Raw genomic sequence first — 23,668 nt, forward strand, 5'->3', positions numbered from 1 at the left:
ATGAAATGGCATTATTGAATGTGATTTACAAAAACTGTATTTGGCTTTTCATGCAAGAGGTGTGTAAACCTTTAAAGATGCTTTATTAAAAAAATAGAATGTAAGTAAAAAACAGGTCAGTTGTTACAAAACTTACTGATCTCTGTAGATCTACTGGGTACTGGAGGAGGCTGTGTACCATTGCGAGTAGGTGTTGATGACTGAGGGGATATGGGAGAAAAGGGAACCATATCAAAGATGTCAGTGGAGGGTGATTTAGGTGTCACACTGCCTGCCTATAATAAGGACAATAAATATTAGGGCAATATTTCACATGAAAAAGATCACAATACTGAATTCTTCAGCATGCAGATTAAGAGCCACATTTTCAAAAAAGATAAAAATAACCATCAGCATGCAAAAACCAGCTCCTGACACCAAGCAAACAGCAATTGCAGTTCAGAGTCTGAGACATGCTAAAACTCTCCAATACATAAGCAGCATTGTAATTTTTCCATTTTCAGTCCATCCGGTACAGCCAGAAATGTATCACAGTTAAACCTGAAAAGCTGGTGACAAGCAGTTCTATATTGCAGACGGATGAACACTGACATGGCCCATTGAAGGTAATACTGCAACAACAAAATGCTACGCTCCGGAGTGCACAGAACAAGTAGCTGAAATTAAAAGATACAATCCCAATATTTCTTGTTTACTAATTCTTCCTTACATGATCACTTATTTGACAACCTAAAAAACCTGGTGTGATCAAAGCTTCAAATGTACTTTTTCATAAGTAACAACCTACATATGCAATATACTGAATATTAATATCCAAAATAAAACTCTCATCCTTGAACATGCAACAGAAGATATTTCAGTAGTAAGACCCAGGAATTTGGAAGAGTTCAAAAAAATACTGGATAAGCAATGAAACCCCAAAGCTGGCAATTACTTTTGTTCTATAGCCATATTTATTTTTAAATTATTAATTCCTCCTGCCGTCAGTCCGTTACTTCAAGTCACAAATGAGGCACAGTCAAGTCAGAACAAACTGAACACTAAAGACAGATGATGAAATAGATTAAAACTGAGATAGACAAGCTGAAGCCAAAATATATATGCAGACCTAGTTTGCCTGTTAATGTTATTACTTAGACAACACAAACCCCCCTGCATTCTGTCTATTAGAAAGACTATACAGCCAGGCACAGGGAAAGCCTGTGCTACTTTTAAGTAAGATTCAGTTTGATTCAGTAAGATTCAATTTGACCAAAATATTCACATGAAAATTTTTAAGCATAAGTTAAAGTAGTCACATGGATCCTTTTATTCAGAATACATGAATACAACAACCTGGCAAGTCTTTAGTACTGCTGGTCCATGACAGTTTCATGAACCTAAACCTTATTATTTTGGAATGCTTCTTTCTTTAGTGCCTCTGCTGCAGCAACTGAAGCTGCCCTCTGACAGAACATGCCACAGATTTCTAAGCCAAGTCTATAGGTAGCCCTGAACTACCTTCTGTTTCTATCTGGAGTTTGCAGTGGCTGCTGAGAAGGAAAGGATATCAATCGATCCAGTCTTCCACTGAACGCACTGTTTAAAGAGAAAACTAGACTCTGAAGCCCTACATTTCCCGTTTCTTAGGAGTTTTTAATTAACATTTTAAATTTTGATTAGGAGAGAGCTATAGTTCTATAGGAGATCTGTAAGAGTCCAGTATCTCCAAAAACCTAGGATATTTCTACCTAGGTATACTGAAATATACCAAGAAAAAAAAAAAAAAAATCCACATTTAACATGTTTTTGTTGTTGTTCTATTAAAAAAAATAAATCTCTCAGTCACGTTATTCCCTGGCAAGACCACAGCTGAATTAACTTCATAAAATAACTAATCTTAAAGATTTTTACACATACAGAACTCTTACGAACCTCAACATGAGTTAGCACTGCAATTTTAAAGATCATCTGTTGTGAAAAGATTTCAGTCCATACTGTTTAGACATAATAAGCTCTTACTGCTATGTTCGTGGACCTTGCATTAACCTCCTGGTGCCTTTGTGCACATCAGAGCAGCAGTATAATTTTGGTCAGGGAGATCACCAGATGTCAGCTGCTCCCACTCAAAGCAGGGCAATGGATGTGCTTGACCCAAAGTAAACATACAATGAATCTCATCTCCTGTTCTTCATACAAACAAAACTTTCTCTGATTGTAGATGGGTTTTGTCTGCATCAGGTGGCATCAGGTTTAATGCGTAGCTATGTGCCATATATTAACCTACATTTCCTATCAACACTGATGGATAGTCCTAGAATGTCTTGGAGACAGTAAATGCTAATGTAGATACTCCTTATTTGCTAAGTGTTTATGGCTACCAAGAAGCTAGATAAATAAACAAACAGTATTTATGTTTAGTCTTAAATGAGCCTTTCAGGCAGAAAAGCAAACCCAAACTTTACACTGCCATTTCCTGTCCCTATGTCATTTTGTTGAAGTTACTGGCCATTTTGATACTATTGAGACAACTAGTCTAAGTAAAACTGTACTTTAGTTGTTTTAAGAAATGTGTATTTTGAATACATACAAGCACAAGAAGCATTTTTATTTAGTGAACACATGCAAAAAGCCATGATGTTTGCCAAATACAGCCAAATGTTACTTACAAATGGAAGAAAAGTTGAGAGTATAAGCACATTGCTGTGAAAAAGCAGGCAATGTGCCCATTTCATATTTCAGAATAATTTTCAACCTTCATTTTGCACAGAGTTTTTATGAAGTATGCTAAAAGGTATTTAGTGCTTGATTGCTTTTATATTAATTCATGGCAGGGTAGGGGGAGAGGCCTTGAAGTTGGACATCTGGAATTCCTTGTTTTGAATAACTATTTTCACTATAAAGAATTTTAACAAAAAGATTGAGAGATAACATAGAGGTAATTAATTAATGAACTAATTTATACATGTTAGGAAAATAAGAATTTATGTTTTGGGGGTGGGAGAGAAAAAGCTATGTAGAAATAAGAGTAAATTTCGCAAATTCCATATTTTAAGAGTATCCCTAGAGAGTCTAAGATATACCTGCTCTGTCCTTTAACCACTGTACAAAATGCACATTTTTAACACAAGTTAATACACAACAGAGAACACAGGAAAGCTGGAAAAACTGAAAAAGCTTTTGCACAGCAGGATTACACGAGGTCTTGGGCAGCTGTATTCACTGGCTGGCTTTGGAAGACCACTTTTTGAAGGTGGTGGTATTAACAATCCAGATGGTAGTCTAGAGTCAGGAGAACTCCTAGGAGTAAGCGTAATGGAAGAGATATCTAAACAAGGAGGTGAATCCTCATTGTTACACCAGAAAAAAGCAGAGGGTCTTTGAAACATGTGTTCATCATTATCACACTTTATGTGCAGCAGCTGAAAAGGAATCACAGAAAAGAGAAAACATTCTGAGGAGCAGAACATGGTAATGTCAGGGAAAGAAGAAAAAAAACCCACACTTCACACTTCACAAAAGTTTGTCAGCAATTTGCTGTTCAGTGCCACAGTTACAAGATACAGAACTTGAAAATATTTAAAAACAAAATCTAATAATATACCACAGTAAAAGGTAGCCCAGTATTAACTGGAATGAAGACTTGCTCCTTGATAATTACACCAAACAAAATGAAGACAGGCATCTTTCCAAAAATGGATGTCAGATGCACTGACAAATGCCCAAATCCACCAACATACTGGCAATAAGTCATCTCTGCACATGCAAATTAAGAGGTAAACATATATCTGAGGAGCAGAGTTACTCTGGTGGTTAAAGCACAGGTCAGAATTTTCTTTCTCCAAGCCAGGAAACACCTACCATTTATATCCCACCAAAATGTAAAGAAAATTTAATTATTTAACTACAATCTCCTTACAGTAGAAGCTCACAGTGTACAAATTTTAATGTTTGCATTAACACTAGACTTTGTTTCATTTCCTCATCCATAGAATTTGAGAACCTAAACATTTATATATAATAAATACCCTTCTGCCATTTTTTCTGTGTGGATTAATAACTAATTGAAGTTGGTATTTTCAGTAGGTATCTCAAAAGCTGAGATTCATCATTGCAAAGCAAAGGAATCCTCAAGTCCCTACAACAGCAGCACAGGATGTAGGATGGAATTAAACTTTGCTGCTGGGGAAGTAAAAATGTTGAGGATTGTAACTATTCACAAATCCACAGAACAGCTCCGAACAGAGCCAAATGAGTAATATCCACACTAGAATACAGACAGTAAGAGCACTCACCTAAGCTGACAAAGTGGCAACTGCAAGGTTCTGGTCTGAATTAGGCAGACAAGAACCTGAAGCTTGCTGCCTCATATTGACTGAGGAGTATTTCAGTGCATATTCCAGAAAGATTCTCTGTGTATCAAGAGTGACGCTTAGAGTTTTGATAAAAACAAAAACCCCTTAATTTTTGCCTGAATTGGAAGTATCTGCAATCCTGAAAGGTTTCAAAAGAAATGGATTTTGTCTAAGTGAACTTAGAAACAAAGAGCCTTTAGGACTGATCCCAGAAAGAAAAGCAAAAAGGGAATGTCTTTAAATATTTGATTTAAGAAACATGCCCAACCAATCTTTCTGTTTGGGCCAAGTTGTAATCCCTGCCTCAAAATCTGAGGAAAACAACTTTGGACAGTTAAAACAAGGTTTTAGAGGAGAGATTAATCTTTGAATCTTAACAGAAGGGACTGACCACTTGTGCAGACAGTGCTTCTTGGCTAGAGTCAACAGTTTATACACTGCAAAGGCAGGAATTGGGTCTGTGCTGTAGGTATCTTGCCTAAAAAACCCTCCGACTTGCCCAGGCTGAGCACAGCAAAAATTCTGAAGTCTGCTTTCATTCTCTTCATATAGTCTTACACAATTGATATGACATGATTATTTCATTAGAAGTTTGCATAACTGCAGTAGAGCAGGATTTAATTAATGATTTTAAACAATTTTTTTCAGAGTTCTGTAGAAAGCAAAACATTTCAAATCCTTTTAAAGGTTAAGGGTGCAGGTATCCAAATTTAGTAACAATGCCATACCTCTGAGAACACCAACAAACACCACAAAACTCTCTACTCAAAATTTGCAATTCATAAGAAAAAAGAAAAGTTTCTATTGCAATTGCAAAGAATTCACCTGTTGCCAAGCCAGAACTGCGAAACAGCAGATTTGGAACTGCAATCAATAAAAATGAATGCAAAAACCTACAAGACATAGAATTTTGATTTTTATTTCAAGATTATCCCTGGACTACAGGTAGAAGACTTGCCATGCTACTGTGTAATTCCTACCATGTGATACTTGCTGCTATACAGATATACAGAAAAAAGTACATCTCGCAGTAGTAAACACTGGAAGTTACTAAAAACAAACAGTCAACATGAGGAAGCAAAATATTTCCCTGAAATGCAAAACGGCAGAGGATGAATAGCTTCCATAAGAAAGCATGTCTATCACTTGAAAAATGACAGAGAAACCAGCAAAATGCATATAGGATGCAAAGCAGCAAAACTATGAGGATGATGAACATATATCAAATCCAGGCAATGAAAGGTTTTTATTCAAAAACTGAACATACACTATTTGTATCATTTGAGCCTTGAACACTGAGCAATCCCATTTATCCGACATGCAATAATCTCAGGACATTTCACACCGAACCGCTGGTTCATTCAGTACTTTTTCAGTTACATGAAATCTGACATTGGCAACTTCAATTTTTTTCTTTTAATATCACAAACATAATAGAATTTTAGATCTCTATGAAGAAATGCTCACTGAATACAGAATATTATAAAATTGAAAGAGTAGAAGATAAATGAAGAAAAAACATGTGCTTTTTCCCCTTTCCAGTCTTAATCCAGTGACATGCCTAAGCACATTCCAAAACTGTTTTCTGAAATATGCATGCAGTTCCAACATCTGTCTTGAGGTTTTCTCATGAGCATGTTAAAGCATTTTAATAGGGGAAAAAGGTGCAGGTGGCCCATGCTTCTACGTCACAATTAAAAAAACCCCAAACTTTTAAAAAAGGTTTAATCAATCAGTACCTTTAATGCTCCATTTAAAAATGGAGGGGTTTTTGCCACACTGCCATGATACGAACACATATTACATACTACTTATTTGACAATACTTAATGGTGAGTGGAAGAAAACCATTCCTTTTGGGGCTGTTTCTCCCAATACTTTATCCTCCTGCCTTTTAATTCTGCTTCCCTTAAATTCTGTAATTCTCTCTTTTAAGTTATTTTCCTGAATATTCCTGTTTTCTTCTGTCTAGCTTCAGAGTCATGCAGTTGTCACAACTTCCTCTCTGCCTTTGTGCTTAAAGAGAAAACCCTAAAGGCATGGCTGATAAACTTCAGCTAAGCCCAAAACAGATTAAAAATCTCTCTTATCAGAAGTTCCTTCATGGCCTACAATGCTTTACTGTTCAGTGGACTAGAAAAACTGAGGGTGCTGTCTAACTACTAACCCACACGAAGGCTGTGTGTACAGCTAACTCGGGCTGCTTTAGGCAACAGTAGTGATATAAATAGCTAAAAAAGACAGGAAACAGCACTTCCAGGGATGCACTGATCTTTGGAGGCTGGATTCATACATAGCAGCAGGATCTGAAGTCTTACCATGATACACACTTGAGCAGTGTCATCACAAGCAAACACAAAATGAAAATCAGATTGTCCTCATATAATCAAGACCAAATGCAAAGACGACCAGTGACTAATGTATTGCCAAGCCACTAAAAGAGATGAAAAGTAAACAGCACAGATATAGGAGTAATGGAAACTTTAGCTGTACGTGCAAAGGAGTGAGAGACAAAAGAAACATCCATGCCAACATTTCCCATGGCACATGGAAATGCAGCTATAAAGGCTAAAGAAAACTCCTAGTTTGGTATAGTGTGTGCTTGACAGATCCATTCAGGAAAAGAAAAAAGTGACAGCTTCTATTGTGTAACGCTTCTGCAGTAGCAAAGACAGACATTTTAGGGACTAACTTTTTAAAGTTTTAGCAAGACTACCGTATTTAAAAACATCAACCCAAAGTAGAAAAACAATCACTAAGCAGTTTATTAGTTACTGAATGTGCTGAACAAACCTAAATCTGAAGAGTTACAACACTCTGAAAGAAAAAGTGTGCAGAAGATTGATAATTTCATGTTCAACTTTCACAATACCTTTTATGTGAAAGTATTAGATTATACCACCTAGTTTTTTGTTGTTTGGGTTTTTTTTTTCATTTCCAACTATGATCTCATTGCTTTTAATGGCTTCTTTTATAGGTTCAAAAAGAAATTTTATTTTTCCCATACAGTTTATATACTGATAGGAAAAAGCACCTAAATTAGATTGATGTTGATTTGGCCATATGGCTAGATTCAGAACAGCCACAGAAAACTTTTCATAGCGATACTAAAAACCAAGCAACAAGATAATTTGGACAGCAAATGTAACCCTAAAAAGCAGGAGCCTACTGCTGTCAATGCTTTGCACCCACTTACACATTGCAAAAATGTAAAGGGGACATAATTGCATTATTCATGCACAGTTTGCACCCATTTCAGTCTGCCAGTATTTTAAAATACATCCCCACATAAACCCTTACACGGCATGCAAAAAATCTGCAATCCAAGCAAGATGAATCAGGAAAGCCGTTTTAGATTAGATTTGCCTCTGTATTTCCCAAACAAGCCTATAACTTGCACTACTTATGAACTGCAGAGAGAAAAGTAATCCCCAATTTTTTAATTATTATTTTCAATTTTCATATGTGAGTGGAATTTTTTTTTTAAATAGAGCAATTGAGGGTTCACAATAAATATCCTAATAATCCAATTAATTATTATTGCCTAAAAAAGCATGTAATTTAAAAAAATAGTAACAGAAGTTTCAGTTAGAAAAACATTATCTCATATGTGAAATTAATTACCAATCATCCAAAATATTTTTAATTCTGTGCTTAAAATGAAGCTTCAGCTTACAATTCACTGCTTGCATGTTCTTCTCAGAACAATAATGGATTTTGGATAAGTCACAATGCATAATATTCTTTGTATAGATTTTAATGTCAGAGATCAGCAAATTAAGGTGTTTTAGCAGTATGTTTTGGAAATAAAGTGTTCTACATTATTACCCAAGAGTTCAATATGTGAACACATGACTGACTCCTTTTAGAGAAATGAATCTGTCAGTAAAGTCCCGTATTGCAGTCCAGCCTGGTATGCCTAATTTGTTCTTGAGCATCACATATATAAAGTGCCATCTTTGATAAACTATAGACAAAATATTTTTAAAACATATTGGAAGGAAAAGAGGAATCTGAATTTTAAGTCTTGATAATATTACATTTGATCCTGAGTAAGAATTCCAGCAAATGGCTTTATGTATGTCTTCATATTTAGTTAGCAAGGCTATTTTAAATGACAACAGGAAGTTAGAAAAGTTTATTTTAAATGACAGTCTGGATGTATCTACTTAGAATTGAGGCATGCTGAGACTAGATATTTTTTTTCCAAATATGCAATGAGCTAAACATTTAAAACTATATACACAATAAGGTATCCATCCACAGTTCAAAGATGCTCTCAGATTCTTTTGTCTTTTTGATACTGAAGTGAGAACAGGAGATGCAATCTGGTCCTGTTCATGGGAAAACAGTCTGGGAATCAGATGACCTGAGCTTTAGCTTCATTGTCAGAAAAAGCAGAAATGGATTTTTTTGTTTGTTTGTTTAAAAAAACGCAACAGTGTCAAGGGTCATTGAAATAATACAAAAAACCCTGAAATTCTAATTTCTGAAGGTATTTTCTACCTACTTAATTTCATTAAAAATTAAAGGGAAGACTAATGTGTCTAGAATAATTAAAGAAATTAAACAAAAATCAATCAACCTCAGAAGGAAGAAGCATGAGTAAAGAAATGATAGACTGGCGTGGCATACAAATGGTTTCTCAGTTACTGACAAGTGGGAAAGACATTCTGACCTAGATCAGTATTTTAACAAATAAAGCATGGCGGTGACGTCACCTGGTGTCTGTAACAACACTACGGGTGCAATAAACACTAATACTCCTAAACCTTCTCTCATGGGGAAAGAAAATACATACCCATTGTCAGCCTGCAATTATGCCTGCCTGGACCGCATGGCTTGTGGTCCCCCTTCCATAGGGATGGGGATTGAAGGAGAAGAGGACATAACGCAATTTCAGTGTTTATATTTGTCATGTTCTGTGAACTGTCATCACAGGCCCTTGCAACATCTGCTGCTGCTTTAACTATATACTTGTTTAATCAAGTTGCTAGTGTTGACTTCTGAAGTGCCAAATGAATTGCTGATTATCAAGTGTTTCTGTGACCACGCATTAATCACTATAGGAAGAGCACAGTCAACAACCTCTCAGACAGGAAAGCCATTTCAGCACATTTGGCAAATGTTGAGAAGGTACCAACAGCATGCAAACAACCAAGTACAAAAAGGAAAGCATAAATATGAAAATCCAAGTTACTATTTAAGCATGAACAGAAGCAACTCTATAACCATCTGTAGTTGGCTCCTGAAACCTAACATTTCTTTACAAATTACTGTGATAGATAACGGCACATGTACTTTTATCATATCAGGTATCAAGTATCAGGGCTTAAACTTTCTATTGATCATTGAACGGTCCCTCCCTAGACCTCAGCACACAGAATAACATCAAACTGGACTGATAAGAACTTACAGCTGTATCAAATTAACTAAATATAAATAAATCAAATAACATATGTCTAAAAATTTTAAAGCTTCAGAAAGCTCTCATATGGCACTGGCACCTCTTTATAATTCAATAGCATGGATATGAGAGCTGTGAGAAAATCTAAAATTTATAGTTTAATAAACCTGTTTAAATAATGAGAATTATTATGTGATGTTCATAGCACGTAACGCAAAGAATATCTGCAGGGAAGGAAGTTTTCCCACATCTAATCGAAAGTGCTTGGGAAGTCACTCAGATGCGGTATTGTTCCCCATGTTGGACATTCTACTTGATTTATGTAAGCGATTTTATTTTAGTATTTAATAAATTACTGTCAGCAGATTTGAAAATTTTACTGTAACACAATGATCACAAGATAGAACTGCTATTTTTCTTCTCTAAATTTGACAACATCGAGCAGCAGTAGTACAGATATTTTTAACAATATGGTTCTAAAAAGTTTAAAATTTTAATTCATCAAAAAAGAATCTCTAATATTTTTTAAAAGTAAAGTGATCTTTTTCATCACAGAAATTATGTGGAAATAGAGGAAAATAGCCTTTATGCCACTTCTGGTTTTTAATAACAGGAGTTAGGACTTTGCAAAGTCATGTTTGAAATTATAGTTGATTTGAATTAGAAGTGTATAAAATTTATTGCAAACTGTAACAGGCAATCTATTGTCTTATGAATTGTTTGTAATTTCCTCCTTTCACACGTATTTGTTACTCACATAGTAAAAGAGGTAGGTATCATCAAATCACATCTGCTGCTATTCCAGGCACTTTGACTTATGATCCCTTTATTGGACTCAAACCATATTAAAAATATTTATGCTTCCTTTTCCCTGCACTGAAGTCACTTCATAAACTCTATTCATAAACACTATTCCATTCCTTCATTTATTTTCAACCCAATTGTTTCATTTCTATGCACTTGCTGTTATGCCAGCACAATTAAGAGCTCTGGTTTACAATGTACACAATCTAGTTTAAAACAGACCTGCTTGAACGAAGTCTCTTGGCAAGGTACAAAAGTTGACAATGTTTGATGGATACAGTTATGTTCCTAGATTTGAGAAAAGCACTTTCCTATTTAGCACTTCCTAAATATATGTGTTTATGTATTTGTTTTCTTTTACTGTTGGCTTCACAACTGATCGAAGAATCATATAAGAGGAAGGTAGCTTAATCCAAACTCCGGCTTGAGCAGGATCTAATTAGCTGAAGCTGTTGAGGGCTACATCCAGGGAAGTGCTGAGTATCTCCAAGAGCACAGATAGTTCCAACATCTCTGGGCAATGTGTTCCAGTATTTATTCATTTATATAGATCTAAATAAAATTTAGATACTAAATAGGCTGTTAGATGGCTCTTACTGCAATTCTAATAATGAGGAAACTCAGAAATTTGCGACCAGAAATCTTTGTGGTTTTTTTCTTAAAATAGATTAAGTAGTAAATAAAGCAATAAAATGATACATGAAAACTAATAGCTGGTAGTGATTTATTAAAATGAATTAATATTTTAATATGAATAATTATCAATATTATATATTTTTTGTAGCATAAGTGCTACTTAAGTGATATACATATTCACTGTACCAATACTAATTAACAATAAAACACCATCTCTGGAGAGAATTTACAAATGGCTGGCAAATTCACAAATCTAGATCTTAGCTCTTTAATAAGGAATGAGACACCATTGTCTTAAAAGACAAAATAAATCACAAGCTACAAGATTTTTTTCATTATTATTAATTTTCTTTAAGTTGTTTGCTAAATGCAATTACTAAATTCTTCATTAATGTAAATGAAGGAGAAATGCATCTATCACAAGGGACTTAAAAGCCTGTTTAGTTGAATTCAAATATACATCTAGTTATTATACTCATAAATAAAAACAAACTAGCTGCCACCTCAATTAAGGAAAAGAAAAGATTAAAGAATTGAGTAAATTGATTTTAAATCTAGCATTAAAGTTGATTACCTTTCACTGAATGCTTCATAAATGAAAAGACGTTCTTAACTCACAACTTTCACTGTGGTAGTTATGCTGTGTTTATAATTTATAGTGCTCTCTCCTCTAAGTACAATGAAATAACTAATTTTTCCTCATGGGAACAACTATCTAAGCAATATCAAGGGACTGTATAGACACTGCTGAAAAATTGTCATCACCATTATGAGCATATTTTTACATTGCCCAAATTTCCAAACACCCATTTAAAGTGACATGGCACACATCCAGGGCAGGAACAAGGCAGTCCATCTTCTTCTAGGATTTTGCTACACATACTTTAAGGAGTTTTATTTATTTTCACAATTACCCAATGCTGTACAGATAGAATACACTTGTAAGAAGAGGAGAGTCATTAAGATCAGTTTGCAATGCAGCCTGCATTTTTAGAGGTCCTGCCTAGATGTAAGTACCTGTCAGTCAGGCGTTTACAAATACTTTTGTCATGATCATCTATAGAATAGCAGAAAGCGTGAGAAATTCCCAGTGATGAGGAACCTGTACTTGCTCCTTGTTACCTACCCACCCGTGTTAGTTCCTTGGACCTAATGAATCCTTTGAGAGACAGACAAAATTTGTAAAAAGCCATTTAGAAAATGTCAGTTGTAAGTGACAATATGCTTGTGACAGACATTTGCCAGAAAAATTCAAAGCAGCATTCTTGAAACAGATCCTTTACGTGCAGAACAGAGTTCTTCATCCTTAGATGTCTACTAAAAGGAGTATTTACTGTCTTTAGGCAGCACAAGTAGGTAGGACAAAGGGATTAAAGAACCACAATTTGAGAGACTGCAATTTGCACTTTTGTTGGCTTGTCACAATCTTACTGTTACTTCAATACTGCATTTCAACAGATATGTTACATGATCACTGTATGTTAATCATAATCACTGGAAACAGCAGAGATGCTAATAATTATCATAACAGATGATTATAAATTTAAAGTAACTTCAGATATGAGTTATGTTCATGTACTTACTGGAGATGAATGTACTTGTGTTATTCTTAACTGGTTTTCCAAATCTTGAACTTTATTTTTCAGTTCTGTATTTTCAGTTTCTAATTCTTGAATCTACAAAGCAAGTGGTTATTGCAACAGCTATTGGGATATTCATTCATTTCAACAACAACACTCATTGAGAATAAGTTTTATCTGAGATCTGGTGATTAAGAAACAATGTTTAACTAGTTTTCTGATTACAAAAAATAATTAAACTTAAATTTCTGTATCTTTCATATTTCAACCTTGCTTTGCTCTTTAACAATCTTGCAAAATAGCAAAAAATATAATACTGCTTCACAGTTATCAGGTCTTCTTTAAATTTTCATTTAGTATCTGTTGCAATTCTTAGCAACCTAAGAATAAAGCTGTAAATTATGCTGCCATAGAAAGCAGGTAGCACATATACAGTAGCATGTTCTTTCATCTCTTTAAAAAATGTAGTTCAGAACTTACTCTTTTCTGTAAACCTGCAATTTGTTTCCTTGTTTCAACATCTTTTCCTCCAGATTCCAGAAATTTCCTGTAAGCTAAGTCAAATGCTTGACCAATTGTTAAAGTTATCTCTTCTGCCTTTACATAAAACATAAGACTGAAATTAGCATATTAAGAATATTTTATAGAATTGTTTTCATTTCAGATGATTAGGAAATATGTTACACCATGTACCATGCACAAAGGGTTTGTTTCATCCATCACACAGTCAACACCACAAAGAAGCATGGACAACAGTCTTCAGTAAAATACCCAGACAGAAAATGCTAGGAAAGCAACTTAAAAATACTTCAGATAAAGAAGGGAGATTGAACACGCAGAAAACAATTAGCAAATTTTTTAGTAAAAATTACGTTCTTAATTTCTATAAATACAAATGGCATGCTGCAGTGTGTCTTTTTCTGGTGATTTCTGAAGCAAATATAGGCTTTTCTATCATTAAATATATGGCTTTAATTTTCATGAGTTAATGTTTCCATATTAATGGATGTTGTGACCTCTATTGCTTTTAAATTTATTTTCAAGTTATTTTCAGAAATCCTATAATATTCCAGTCAGCATTGCATAAATGTATTTACCTGTGCAAGTACTTCTGATTACAAAAATACCAAAAACCAAATAGAATGCACATTTTTATGTGCAAAATATATTAATTTAGTAGTTCTATGCTGATTCACACCATATGTTTTATGTGTATAAACAATTCATATAGAAAATCTACTTTAAAAATAACAATGGTAAAAATAAGTGTACAAGAAGTTGATTGAGCACACGGAGGTTTAATGAAAAAATGCTGAGGCACCAATAAAAGGGGAACATAAGGATATGCCATTGGCCTTAGAACTTTAGTAGAAAAAGTAAACACAGTAAGAACTTTTTTTTGTTTCTAACAATTTGTCAGGGGAACAAAAAAAAAAAACAATCTGAAAAAACATTAATCTGGCTAAAGCTAAACTACAACTTTCTCCTCTTTATTGAAATGAAAACCTGAAATTGCTTGTTTCTCATGAAAACAGAGCATTCTGCTCAATGTCAAAAGTGTTTTTGCTTCACTACCTATAAGAACATGAAGGGCTGGATGCACAAAAATCATATAGAATGTGCTGCTCCCAGCCTTTTATCCATCAGTGCAACAGTAAAGTCGTTCAGTAGAGGTATGTGAAGACCTGAGTTTTACAGAAATGGGGAATTAACTCCCCCATCTTACTATTGTGAAAAAAAACCCCAAACATATGGCCACCTTATTTAAAAAAAACAACAACAACAACCCCCCTCACCCCCCCAACCACCAAGAAAATATTTTAATCAAATTAGACTGAATTAGACCAAAAAACCTGAACTAGGACTGGTTTAGAGAATAACTGTTTGTGTTAGTAAAAGAAAAGTGTAATGGCCACTGGGCGTATGTTGTCCTATATTGGACAGATGAAGGTTGGCTGAAATGAAAAGCACCAACTGAGGTGGGATCCTTTGAAACCTGAAAGTACTAATGAGCAAAGAGTGGAATAAAGGAAAAAACTACAGCAAGTGAAATATCAGGTTAAAGAGAATAAGAAACGGCACATTGGTCTGGAATAAAAATGGTACTAGTGTGCAGAGACTGTAAGGGCAATTTAAAATCACAGAATGACAGAATCAAAGAATGGTTTGGGTTGGAAGGGACTTCAGAGTTCATCTAGTTCCAACCCCCCTGCCATGGGCAGGGACACCTTCCACTCATGGGAATGTGTGACAAAGAGGCACAGGACAGAAATTTGAAGAGAAATGAACAGATGTGTATAGCAGTTCTGAGCAATATCTACTGAAGGCACTTGAGCAATGCAGGCGAGTAAGAAAATAATCAGAAACACTGAAGTAACATATAATGCTACATAACTGCACATAAATAGAAGTGACTGTGCATTTTTTTCTAAAAAAGAAAAAAAGAAAAAAAGAAAAAAAGAAAACAATGTTTCCTTCCTATTTCCTTTGTATGATATCTCATCTGCTTCAGAATAAAACAAAAAGAGAGGCTCCAGATTATCAAAAACCCTAAACATACTTTTTCAGTGTTGATTCCAGTGTTTTTATTTGTTAATTACTTTCTGCCAGAGTAAACACATGACCTTGTTTCAGCTAGACACCATTTTCTTCATTTCCCGTCCTAAAGTATTATTTTTTTTTTCTGCTCTTGCACATTTTTGAACAGTTGCCCTGTTCTGTCTCAGACATGAGAGAATGTCAGTGGTTGGTGCTATGAATTCTCTGGTTGTGCATCATGGCATTAACAAACTTGAGAGACGTGGCAGGGGGGTGGGCAGAGAATGGGGAACTTTGCTGTAAAAAAAAAAAAAGAAATTAAAAAAATCTGAGGCAGACACATCAGCAGAAGAGCCTGTGAAGGTATCTCAGCCACAGGGCTGCAGCAACCTCTGCAAAAGAGCTGCCCAAACATTTCAAACTCGGTGGGATGCAGCGTGTTCTCTGAAAGCAATGCAGATGCCTGGCCTAGGATATTGAGCTGGGTAGTGAGAAGAATGGTCCCAGAAAACCACCTTAGATAACGACGGAAAAGGCTCTCCTTCAAATTAATGCATCTAAGCTACAAGGCACTGTATCAGCATGAAAGATTGTATGTGTCACATGAAAGTGACCCAGTTAGCAGGCAGGCTATTTGCCTTTATTAACCATTCCTGTTTTATTTCAAAGCAGAGCAATCAAAGTCCCTAAGTCACCCACATTCTTTTAAAGCTTCTTTCATACTTACACACTTTTCACTGTCAAATACATAGCACAGATGCTTATTTGACTCTGAGTCTTTGCATATGAAAGTAAATATTCTCTTGTCAGTTTTATCATCGGCACAAAATGATATCCTGTGGAGCTGACAGTTGTGCTGGACTTCCTGCAAATAAAGATTATTTTTAAGAAATTACTGTACTTGCTTAGGATAAAGATGCACAAAGTAAAACTCCGGATTTCTTCATGTACAAAAGAGTGGGCAAGTTGCAGGAACATTTTTGAATGTGTCTCATTGTACATGAGAGCGCCCAAAAATGGACTTAAAGTGTAACAGAGTTAGCAAACTCATCTCCTAACAAATGTTCCCATTTATACTCAATGTAAACAGGAAGTTTTTATTTAGACAGTGTTTATTTGGACAGTAATTTCTGTTCTACAGAAATGGTTTTGCTGTTGCTTTGCATCCCTATGCAATTTGTTTAGGGTCTGATTACATAAAATACTCTGTTCTTTTTCCAGTTGCATACCACCTTCAGATTTCATCATGTTCCAGGGTTTTTAAAATGGTTTTACTGAAATAAGTCCTTACTTTTCTATCTTAAATATAGAAAACAGAAATAAAATTGCTTTGTCATCCAAATACAGGGGCACAGAGAAACAAACCAGCTAAATAATTGCTCACTTAAAATGTAATGCAAACAACTTTTAAATATTATTTGTATATTTTAGATACTATATTTCACTTACCATTAAAAATATGTTCCAGCTTTTTAAAAAGTTGCAGTGGCAATGCTCTTCAGCTGAGAGAGCTTAACAAGACTGAAACAAACTATTTTTTTTGTTGTTTTTTTTTTTTCAACAAGTCTCTTCTTGGTATTTTATTTTATTTGGCTTATTGCATGGGAAAGCAGTATTTGCTTTAAAGGAAAATATGCAGTTTAGATGTGAAATATTATCTATTAAAAAAAGAAAGTTTCTGTGCAGCTATAAGCTCATAAACAAGGGCATGCCCTCGCTGCACACAGCTATTTATCAAAAAACATGTACCATATGGGCAATCTTTTCCCCTTGCCCCAACTGGGTTCCTTTTCTCAGTCTTTACAGAGGTTTTTCTGTGTATCCTATTTCTCCCATGTCCACAAATCTCTCACACATTTAATTTCTTTCTGTTGTAGTTCTTTAAGCGTTACATACAATAACACGTCCTTGTTCTGGCTCTTTTAGATTCATAGATCCATATAAATACTTTATACAATTTAAGCACAGAACCACTTTTCTACAATTCTACTTTTTTTGAGTGCCAGGTATAGAATCAAGTATACAAACAGACCTCCTGTTCCTACCACAATTGACAGTCATCACATGAATATAAACCAATATTCCTCTGTAAAAATATTGAATGATTTGTTTCAAAAACACTCAGGGAAAAAATATTGTAATCAGCTATAACAACACAGAATTTTAGTAATTTCCTGAAGGATCTATAAATTGTACAAAAAGAAGGAAAACTTGATTCAAATTTAAATTAACATGTAGCTTTAAGAAACAAAGCGAGGGAGATAAAAAGACTACTCATAGATGATTACCATTTGAGTTGTAATAACAACATTGCTAAGAGATTAGAATGTTCCTATTCCCCCAGGAACTTCTGTCCCACAGCTTTGGGTTAATCTCTGCAGGAAGAGTTAGGAAGACTAACATATTTTGGCATTCAAAACTGTTATTTTAAAACAGTTTTTGCCAGGATATGGGGTTTAATACCCATTTCTGACCTATGACCTAAGGAAGATGCAAAAACTGCAATTAAAGGTGACATGGGTATTTCTTGCCCCCTCTGCTTATGAACTGTTGAATTGTGGTTGTATCAGGAGTCTGAAGCAAAAATGGATTGCAAGCAGATACAGCCTTGAACTAAAGCTACCAAAAGGCCGTATCACTGTCTGAATGGTAGCAATTACTCCACAATTAAGAAGCAGTAACAAACAGTTCATTCAAATACAATATTCGACACATGTATAAAAGATTTAAGAGCACTCAGATGTTAAGAAGTGCTGACTATTGAATACACACTTTTTAGCTTGATTATATTTATCTCATTATTCCTCTTTGAAGTCTGTAAGGAGGATGTTTTACTTACTACGTAACCCCTTCCAAAATACCAGAGCAAACAAAGGAACAGAAAACCCATCCATGGGATGACTCAATGGACTTAAACACTGAAAAGGCAGGAATTGTCATGCTGTGCCAGATGAAAAGCCTACAATAGTGCTTATGACCTGCTACATAAATTTACAAATAAATGGGTAATGCACTTGAGAAACATAAGCCTTCTAGGGAGAGGGGATACAATTAAAAATAAATATAAATTAAAAAACAAGGAGGAAAAAAGTGAACAGGTTAAGGGAAGAGAGGTGCAATTCCAAAGCAGCAGCATGAAGAAGCAGTCATGGCAAACAAACTGTCTCGTCATTCACCTGCGCACACTTACATGTAGGTACCTACACAACGGTGATCATCTGGAAAGGTGTCTATCACATGCGGTGTTAACATTTATTTACCACAGTGTTTTCATCTTCCTTAGAACTTAAAAGTTCTGGTGTGAAAGGATTATAAAAACCTAAATCCCACATTAGCTACAGCTTATTACAGTATTACAGTATTTTGGAGCATCATGTGCCTTCCTGGGAAGATGTCACCCATGTGTTGGAACAAGAAATGATACTTTAGAAGAATTTTCCATCAACAGAATGGCTTTCATTGTAATACTTTTTAAAAATATAAAACAATAAAAACATTAAAAACAGTTAATACTATGTAATTTAGGTAAGACACTATAAATTTATCAGTGTCTTACCTTTGTTTTTGGATCGAGAATTTTTACACCATAGATTGAGATTTGTAATTCAACTTTGGGTGTCTTCTGGCCTTCAGATTTCTTGATATGTCTTGCAAACTATAAGAAGAAAAATACAACAGCAATCACATTAATACTAAGTTTTCTTTCTTTACTTCTTAAATTACTTCTCATTTCCTCTCAACTCCTTCCACCTGAAGTTGTTTCCTTCCTTCTTCCAAAAGTTCATAAACACCACCAACCATTCCCAAAGTCACAGCTGGGCACAGAACAGCATCTCTGACTGCACACTACAGAATATTCCTATAATTCAAGGAAAAATATTGTAAAATTATTTAGCTGGTTCTCCTGAAACTTTTACCTGCTGTTTACGCACTTAATTTAAGTTTTTGCATGAGATTTCTTGAACAGTGGAAACCTGAACTATTTCAGACAGTTTGTCAACTGCTTGGTTGTTGAGCAGTGAACAACGCTGTGTTTTCCACATCCCACTATTTCTACACTCACTTCTGTACACACGCACGGACTACTTCCCGTATGTTCCTCTAAGGAAATCAATTCTTTTAAACAGGCTCAGTGTGAAAGCACTACAGCTGTCAACACCTAAGAAATACTTGATCTCTTCTATCACGTTCTCAGGATTTATTTTGCTACAATTCACTACATGATGGGTAGACAACATTTTATGACTGGGTTGGGTAATGTGTCCTATTCAATATATTTTCCATCCTTTTATATCTCCTTTTCTAGCAGCTAGGTCTTGTCTTTCTCTCATGATTGCTGCATATAGAATAAGTAGAGTATCCAAAATTTGCTATGTTGCTGTGTGTTCTGAATTTGGGTAGCTTTCTTAGCAAAAATAGGGAATTGCTCTGTACTTTGCTCTGTTATCAGCCCTTTTCCTCTCAAGTCTTTGACAGCCTGGAATGGTATCTTCAAATGCATAAATAAGGACAATGACTAACTGAGGGCCAGAGGAGTGGAGTCTCTGCTTCACTGCTATATGTTTGAACATACCGTCCTCAAATTTGCTCCCACTCAAGTATAATTGAACACATAATTCACCATCAGTACAAATAAACTATATAAAAAGTCACTGAAGACAATGACTTTTAGTGGCATAAAGACTCTAGGATGTCAACAAGGGTGCTAACCTACCTTAAGAAGGTTAAGAAGGTGCTGGAAGACAGAGGCCTGATTTACCTTGTGATTGTGAAGTACTCGGCTGTAGCTAAGTGATACCTCCCCCACAATTACTTGAACTCTTGCTTTTAATTAATGAATTAATTAATTAAGTGATAGTTGAGGGTTTGGGTTTTTGCTCTGCCTCTATTCCTATGCCCGTGAACTCAACTGATTTACACAGTATGACTGTCTCTATTTTATTTCATTTTGCTTGTAGATGGCTCTGTTCATGGCAAAGTATTAACTAGCTTTAAGAATCTCCCTAAATAATTAACCTGTTTTTCCCTTCCTCTCAATTTTATTCCTCATTTTGAAAGCACACTTATTGAATATTTTAGCAACTAAGCATTAATTTATAATTAATCTTCATACAGTAACATGACCTATCCACTTTATTACTGATTAATGTATCATATTAGCTTATAGGTATCACATGCTTCACAACCATTGGCCAAATATTTTATGAAGGTTTGTGCATGATGATTACTAGGACTTACTGCTTACTACAGGAAAAAAAATCTTTTTCTTTAATAAAAATAACTAATTAGAAACCCCCAAAAATCTGACTTAAATTTTATAACTACCAACTTAAGCTGTTTCATTCTTAGGTCTTTGCTTTAAAAAACAGAGAAATGATAGGCAAATCAATGTTTTCTCAGCACAGATTTTTTTTTTTTTCCCAAGTTGAATATAAAACTTAAATTGTCTTTCAGATAATTTTCATACATTTACTCAATACTGCCCATTCCATCAGCCTTCCTTTCTGATTTGTAATTTGGTTATGTCCTTTTATTGGGCAAAACTTTGAGGACATACGTGGTCCCTTTTCATAGTACAACAGGGTTCTGTGGTTGGCTCCCTTTGCTTGATTACAGCAAAGAGCTGTAGAGATCTCCCTATATATAGGGAGTGAACCCTGTTTTTTGCAAATGTCCCTTTATAAACAAGATGCACACAAACATTTCTTTGCAGCAATGAAGAGGAGGCATAAATATTTGACTTTACTGAGTTAAAGCCATAGTGTATGTTAAGAATAGTGATAAAATGCTTAGTTTTCTAACTGTAATTATCTCATCAGAGTCCTGATCAGCTACAACATGAAAACTTTTTAAATTAAGTAGATCTGAATAACTTGCACAAGTTTTAGAACAGCTGGCCAAAGCTTGCTCCAAGTAGTCAAGAAGTCTTACAACACTGAGGAAGTTTCAGAAGATAATTCTGTGCCAATACTAAAAAAAGGGTAAACAAGACCCTACCACGTCTCCACTCTCAAAAGGCATAAATCAAACGTCAAGAACTAGAGAATTCAAGTGAGATGAAATTAATGATGATCAATATGGATTTTACAAAAAATGCTGCTTGTCAAACTAGCCAAAGCATTTGACTGAGTTTTGCATGCCATTGTATTTAGGGAATGAAGCAATACAAAGAAAGTGTTAGTTAAGTTAGTTACATTACTCTCCAGATGCAGTTATAAACAGGAAATTGTCATTGGGAAGATATGTTTCTAATGTATTCCAGCCGGGTTTATTTCTTAAGCATGACATTATTGAACAATGACCAGGAGGAAAATAATTACTGATAAAAGCTGCAAGGAGAAAAAATAAGAGGAAGAAATGGGGGGAAAAGTAACTAACGATCTGAAATCTAAAATCATTACAGAAGAAGCTTGCAGCTCATGAAGGCTGATGGAGGGGCAAATGACACAGAGAATACCTCACCAACCACACCACCACAGACTGCCTGTATGCAAACAAACTACCTGTTGCCATCTATGCAAGTCAACGGGAACAAACTTTTTTTCATGGGAGACTACCCTGTGAATATGGAATTAGGAAAGTCTTGATGCCATGGTAGGCTTTCTGCTAGCTGTGGACCTTCCCATGAAACTACAATTTGGAAGATTAATGCAATTCTTGGATATTTCAAGATCCTTAAGAAGACAACAATGGCTGCACTGCATCAGCTGCTCATGAGAAACTACTCAAATTTTATGTTACGAGATTTCCAAATGCAGAAGGATGTTGACAAAATGGGGAAAGATCACAGGATATTTGCAAAAGTTAGCGGAGGACTGGAAACCCACTTTGTAAAAAATGCCATCAAATCAAAACCAAGCTAATGGTGAAAGAAAACCACAAAATAATATCTTCAACACAGACATCCAGACAGACAAACAAGCTTTTAAATAAAAAGTTTACTGGGATACAGTGACTGAAAAGTACACGTAGATAAATTCTTACTGCATTTCCTGCCCACCCCCTCTTCTGTGTAATAGCAGACAACATACAGATACTGATCAGTAATTTCTTTCTTATCTGACCTCCTCTAGAATGCCAAGTTCAGGCACCTCCCAAACTTGTGCAGGGTTTTGAACAGCAGATCCTAACGCTTAGTCAGGTATCAGACAATTTGCCTTTTTTTTTTTTTCTTTTTTTTCCTTCTTCTCTTTTTTCTACTCATTCCTTCTACTTAAAGAGGACCCAGAGGACCTCTGGACAGGGAAGATTTGCAAATATTATTTTTCCCCTTTCAGCACACATCTGAAACAAAGTAATATTTGTAGCACACACAGGAACAAGATTATTTAAGAGGGTAAAAATCTGTAGCCTCCCATTGGCATCAAAATGGACAATGATATAAGTTTATAATGAATCACAGTATGGCTTGGGAAGAGATACGATGGGCCAAATTCTTAAGCTGTTAGCTTATACATATATTGTTCTCAGGCAAGACACCCAGATTTGGCCCAATAATAATATGAGCAGCTCAGTGAGATAGGTTAGCATTTATTTAACTCCTTTAGAATTAATATCCTATTTTTCTTGAATATTTTAGAGAAAGCAACAGATACAAATAAATCTATTCTCTATGGTTTAAATTAGCTTTAAAAATAAAAAAAAGAAAAAACTTCCATATATCTGACTTTTATTACAGTAGCAGGGAAAACTGCATACTTTGAGACTCTTATTAAAATTACATTTGAAATGCTTATGCATCAAGTCTTAGCAAACTGTAATCAGAGGATTAATCAAAATAACAGGAGGGGGAAAAAAATGTTTTAAAAACAGCCAGGAGTTTTAGTTAAAGAAATAATGTTTAAACCAAATTCTATCAAAGTCAATTTTAGCTATGCAAATCAAAACTATGTGCTTTTATTTCGTATTTACACCTCACTGCACAATTCAAGAGTTTATTAAAACTCGGAACATCAAAGACAGATATTTCTGTGATGTGGGTGCTAATCTTCAGCCCAGGGAACAGAGGTTCAACTCCTTTGCTTTACACAAGCTTCTGGTGAGACATCAGACATTACACTTCATATGGACACCTTGAAACATGTATTTGCCTACGCTGAGGCACAGCTTTATACCTGGCTTTGAGAAGATGCTTTTCCTCTTTTTACATAACAACATTCATTATAAGGAAAGATGCTAAAAGAAAAAAACCCCAAACCCCTCCTATTTCTTTTGCAGTCACTACATAACATCTTTTTGGTCATATTATGGTCCAGACTCTCACGCATGTTTTATGTGGGTATAATGAAATCATAACCTCCGAAAAATAGCTGTCAAGAAGAGGAAAAGGATGAAAAGGCCACAGATAAATCTCTTGATAACCAGCTGTGT

At 35.1% G+C, this 23,668-nt stretch overlaps 1 protein-coding gene across 1 annotated transcript in view; it reads right to left on the bottom strand.

Moving 5' to 3' along the window:
* Positions 1–23,668, bottom strand: part of GULP1 (GULP PTB domain containing engulfment adaptor 1) — a 64,894-nt gene that overhangs the window by 14,263 nt on the left and 26,963 nt on the right. The window contains exons 4-9 of the mRNA XM_029084937.1: positions 18,855–18,953; positions 16,026–16,163; positions 13,241–13,357; positions 12,764–12,856; positions 3,177–3,401; positions 137–275 (exon numbers count right to left, since the gene is read on the bottom strand). Coding sequence (XP_028940770.1) covers positions 137–275; positions 3,177–3,401; positions 12,764–12,856; positions 13,241–13,357; positions 16,026–16,163; positions 18,855–18,953 — 811 coding nt within the window. The remainder of the gene's footprint in view (positions 1–136; positions 276–3,176; positions 3,402–12,763; positions 12,857–13,240; positions 13,358–16,025; positions 16,164–18,854; positions 18,954–23,668) is intronic.

This window comes from Antrostomus carolinensis, unplaced genomic scaffold (assembly GCF_000700745.2).
Source record: "Antrostomus carolinensis isolate BGI_N321 unplaced genomic scaffold, ASM70074v2 scaffold3400, whole genome shotgun sequence".
Lineage (NCBI taxonomy): Eukaryota > Metazoa > Chordata > Aves > Caprimulgiformes > Caprimulgidae > Antrostomus > Antrostomus carolinensis.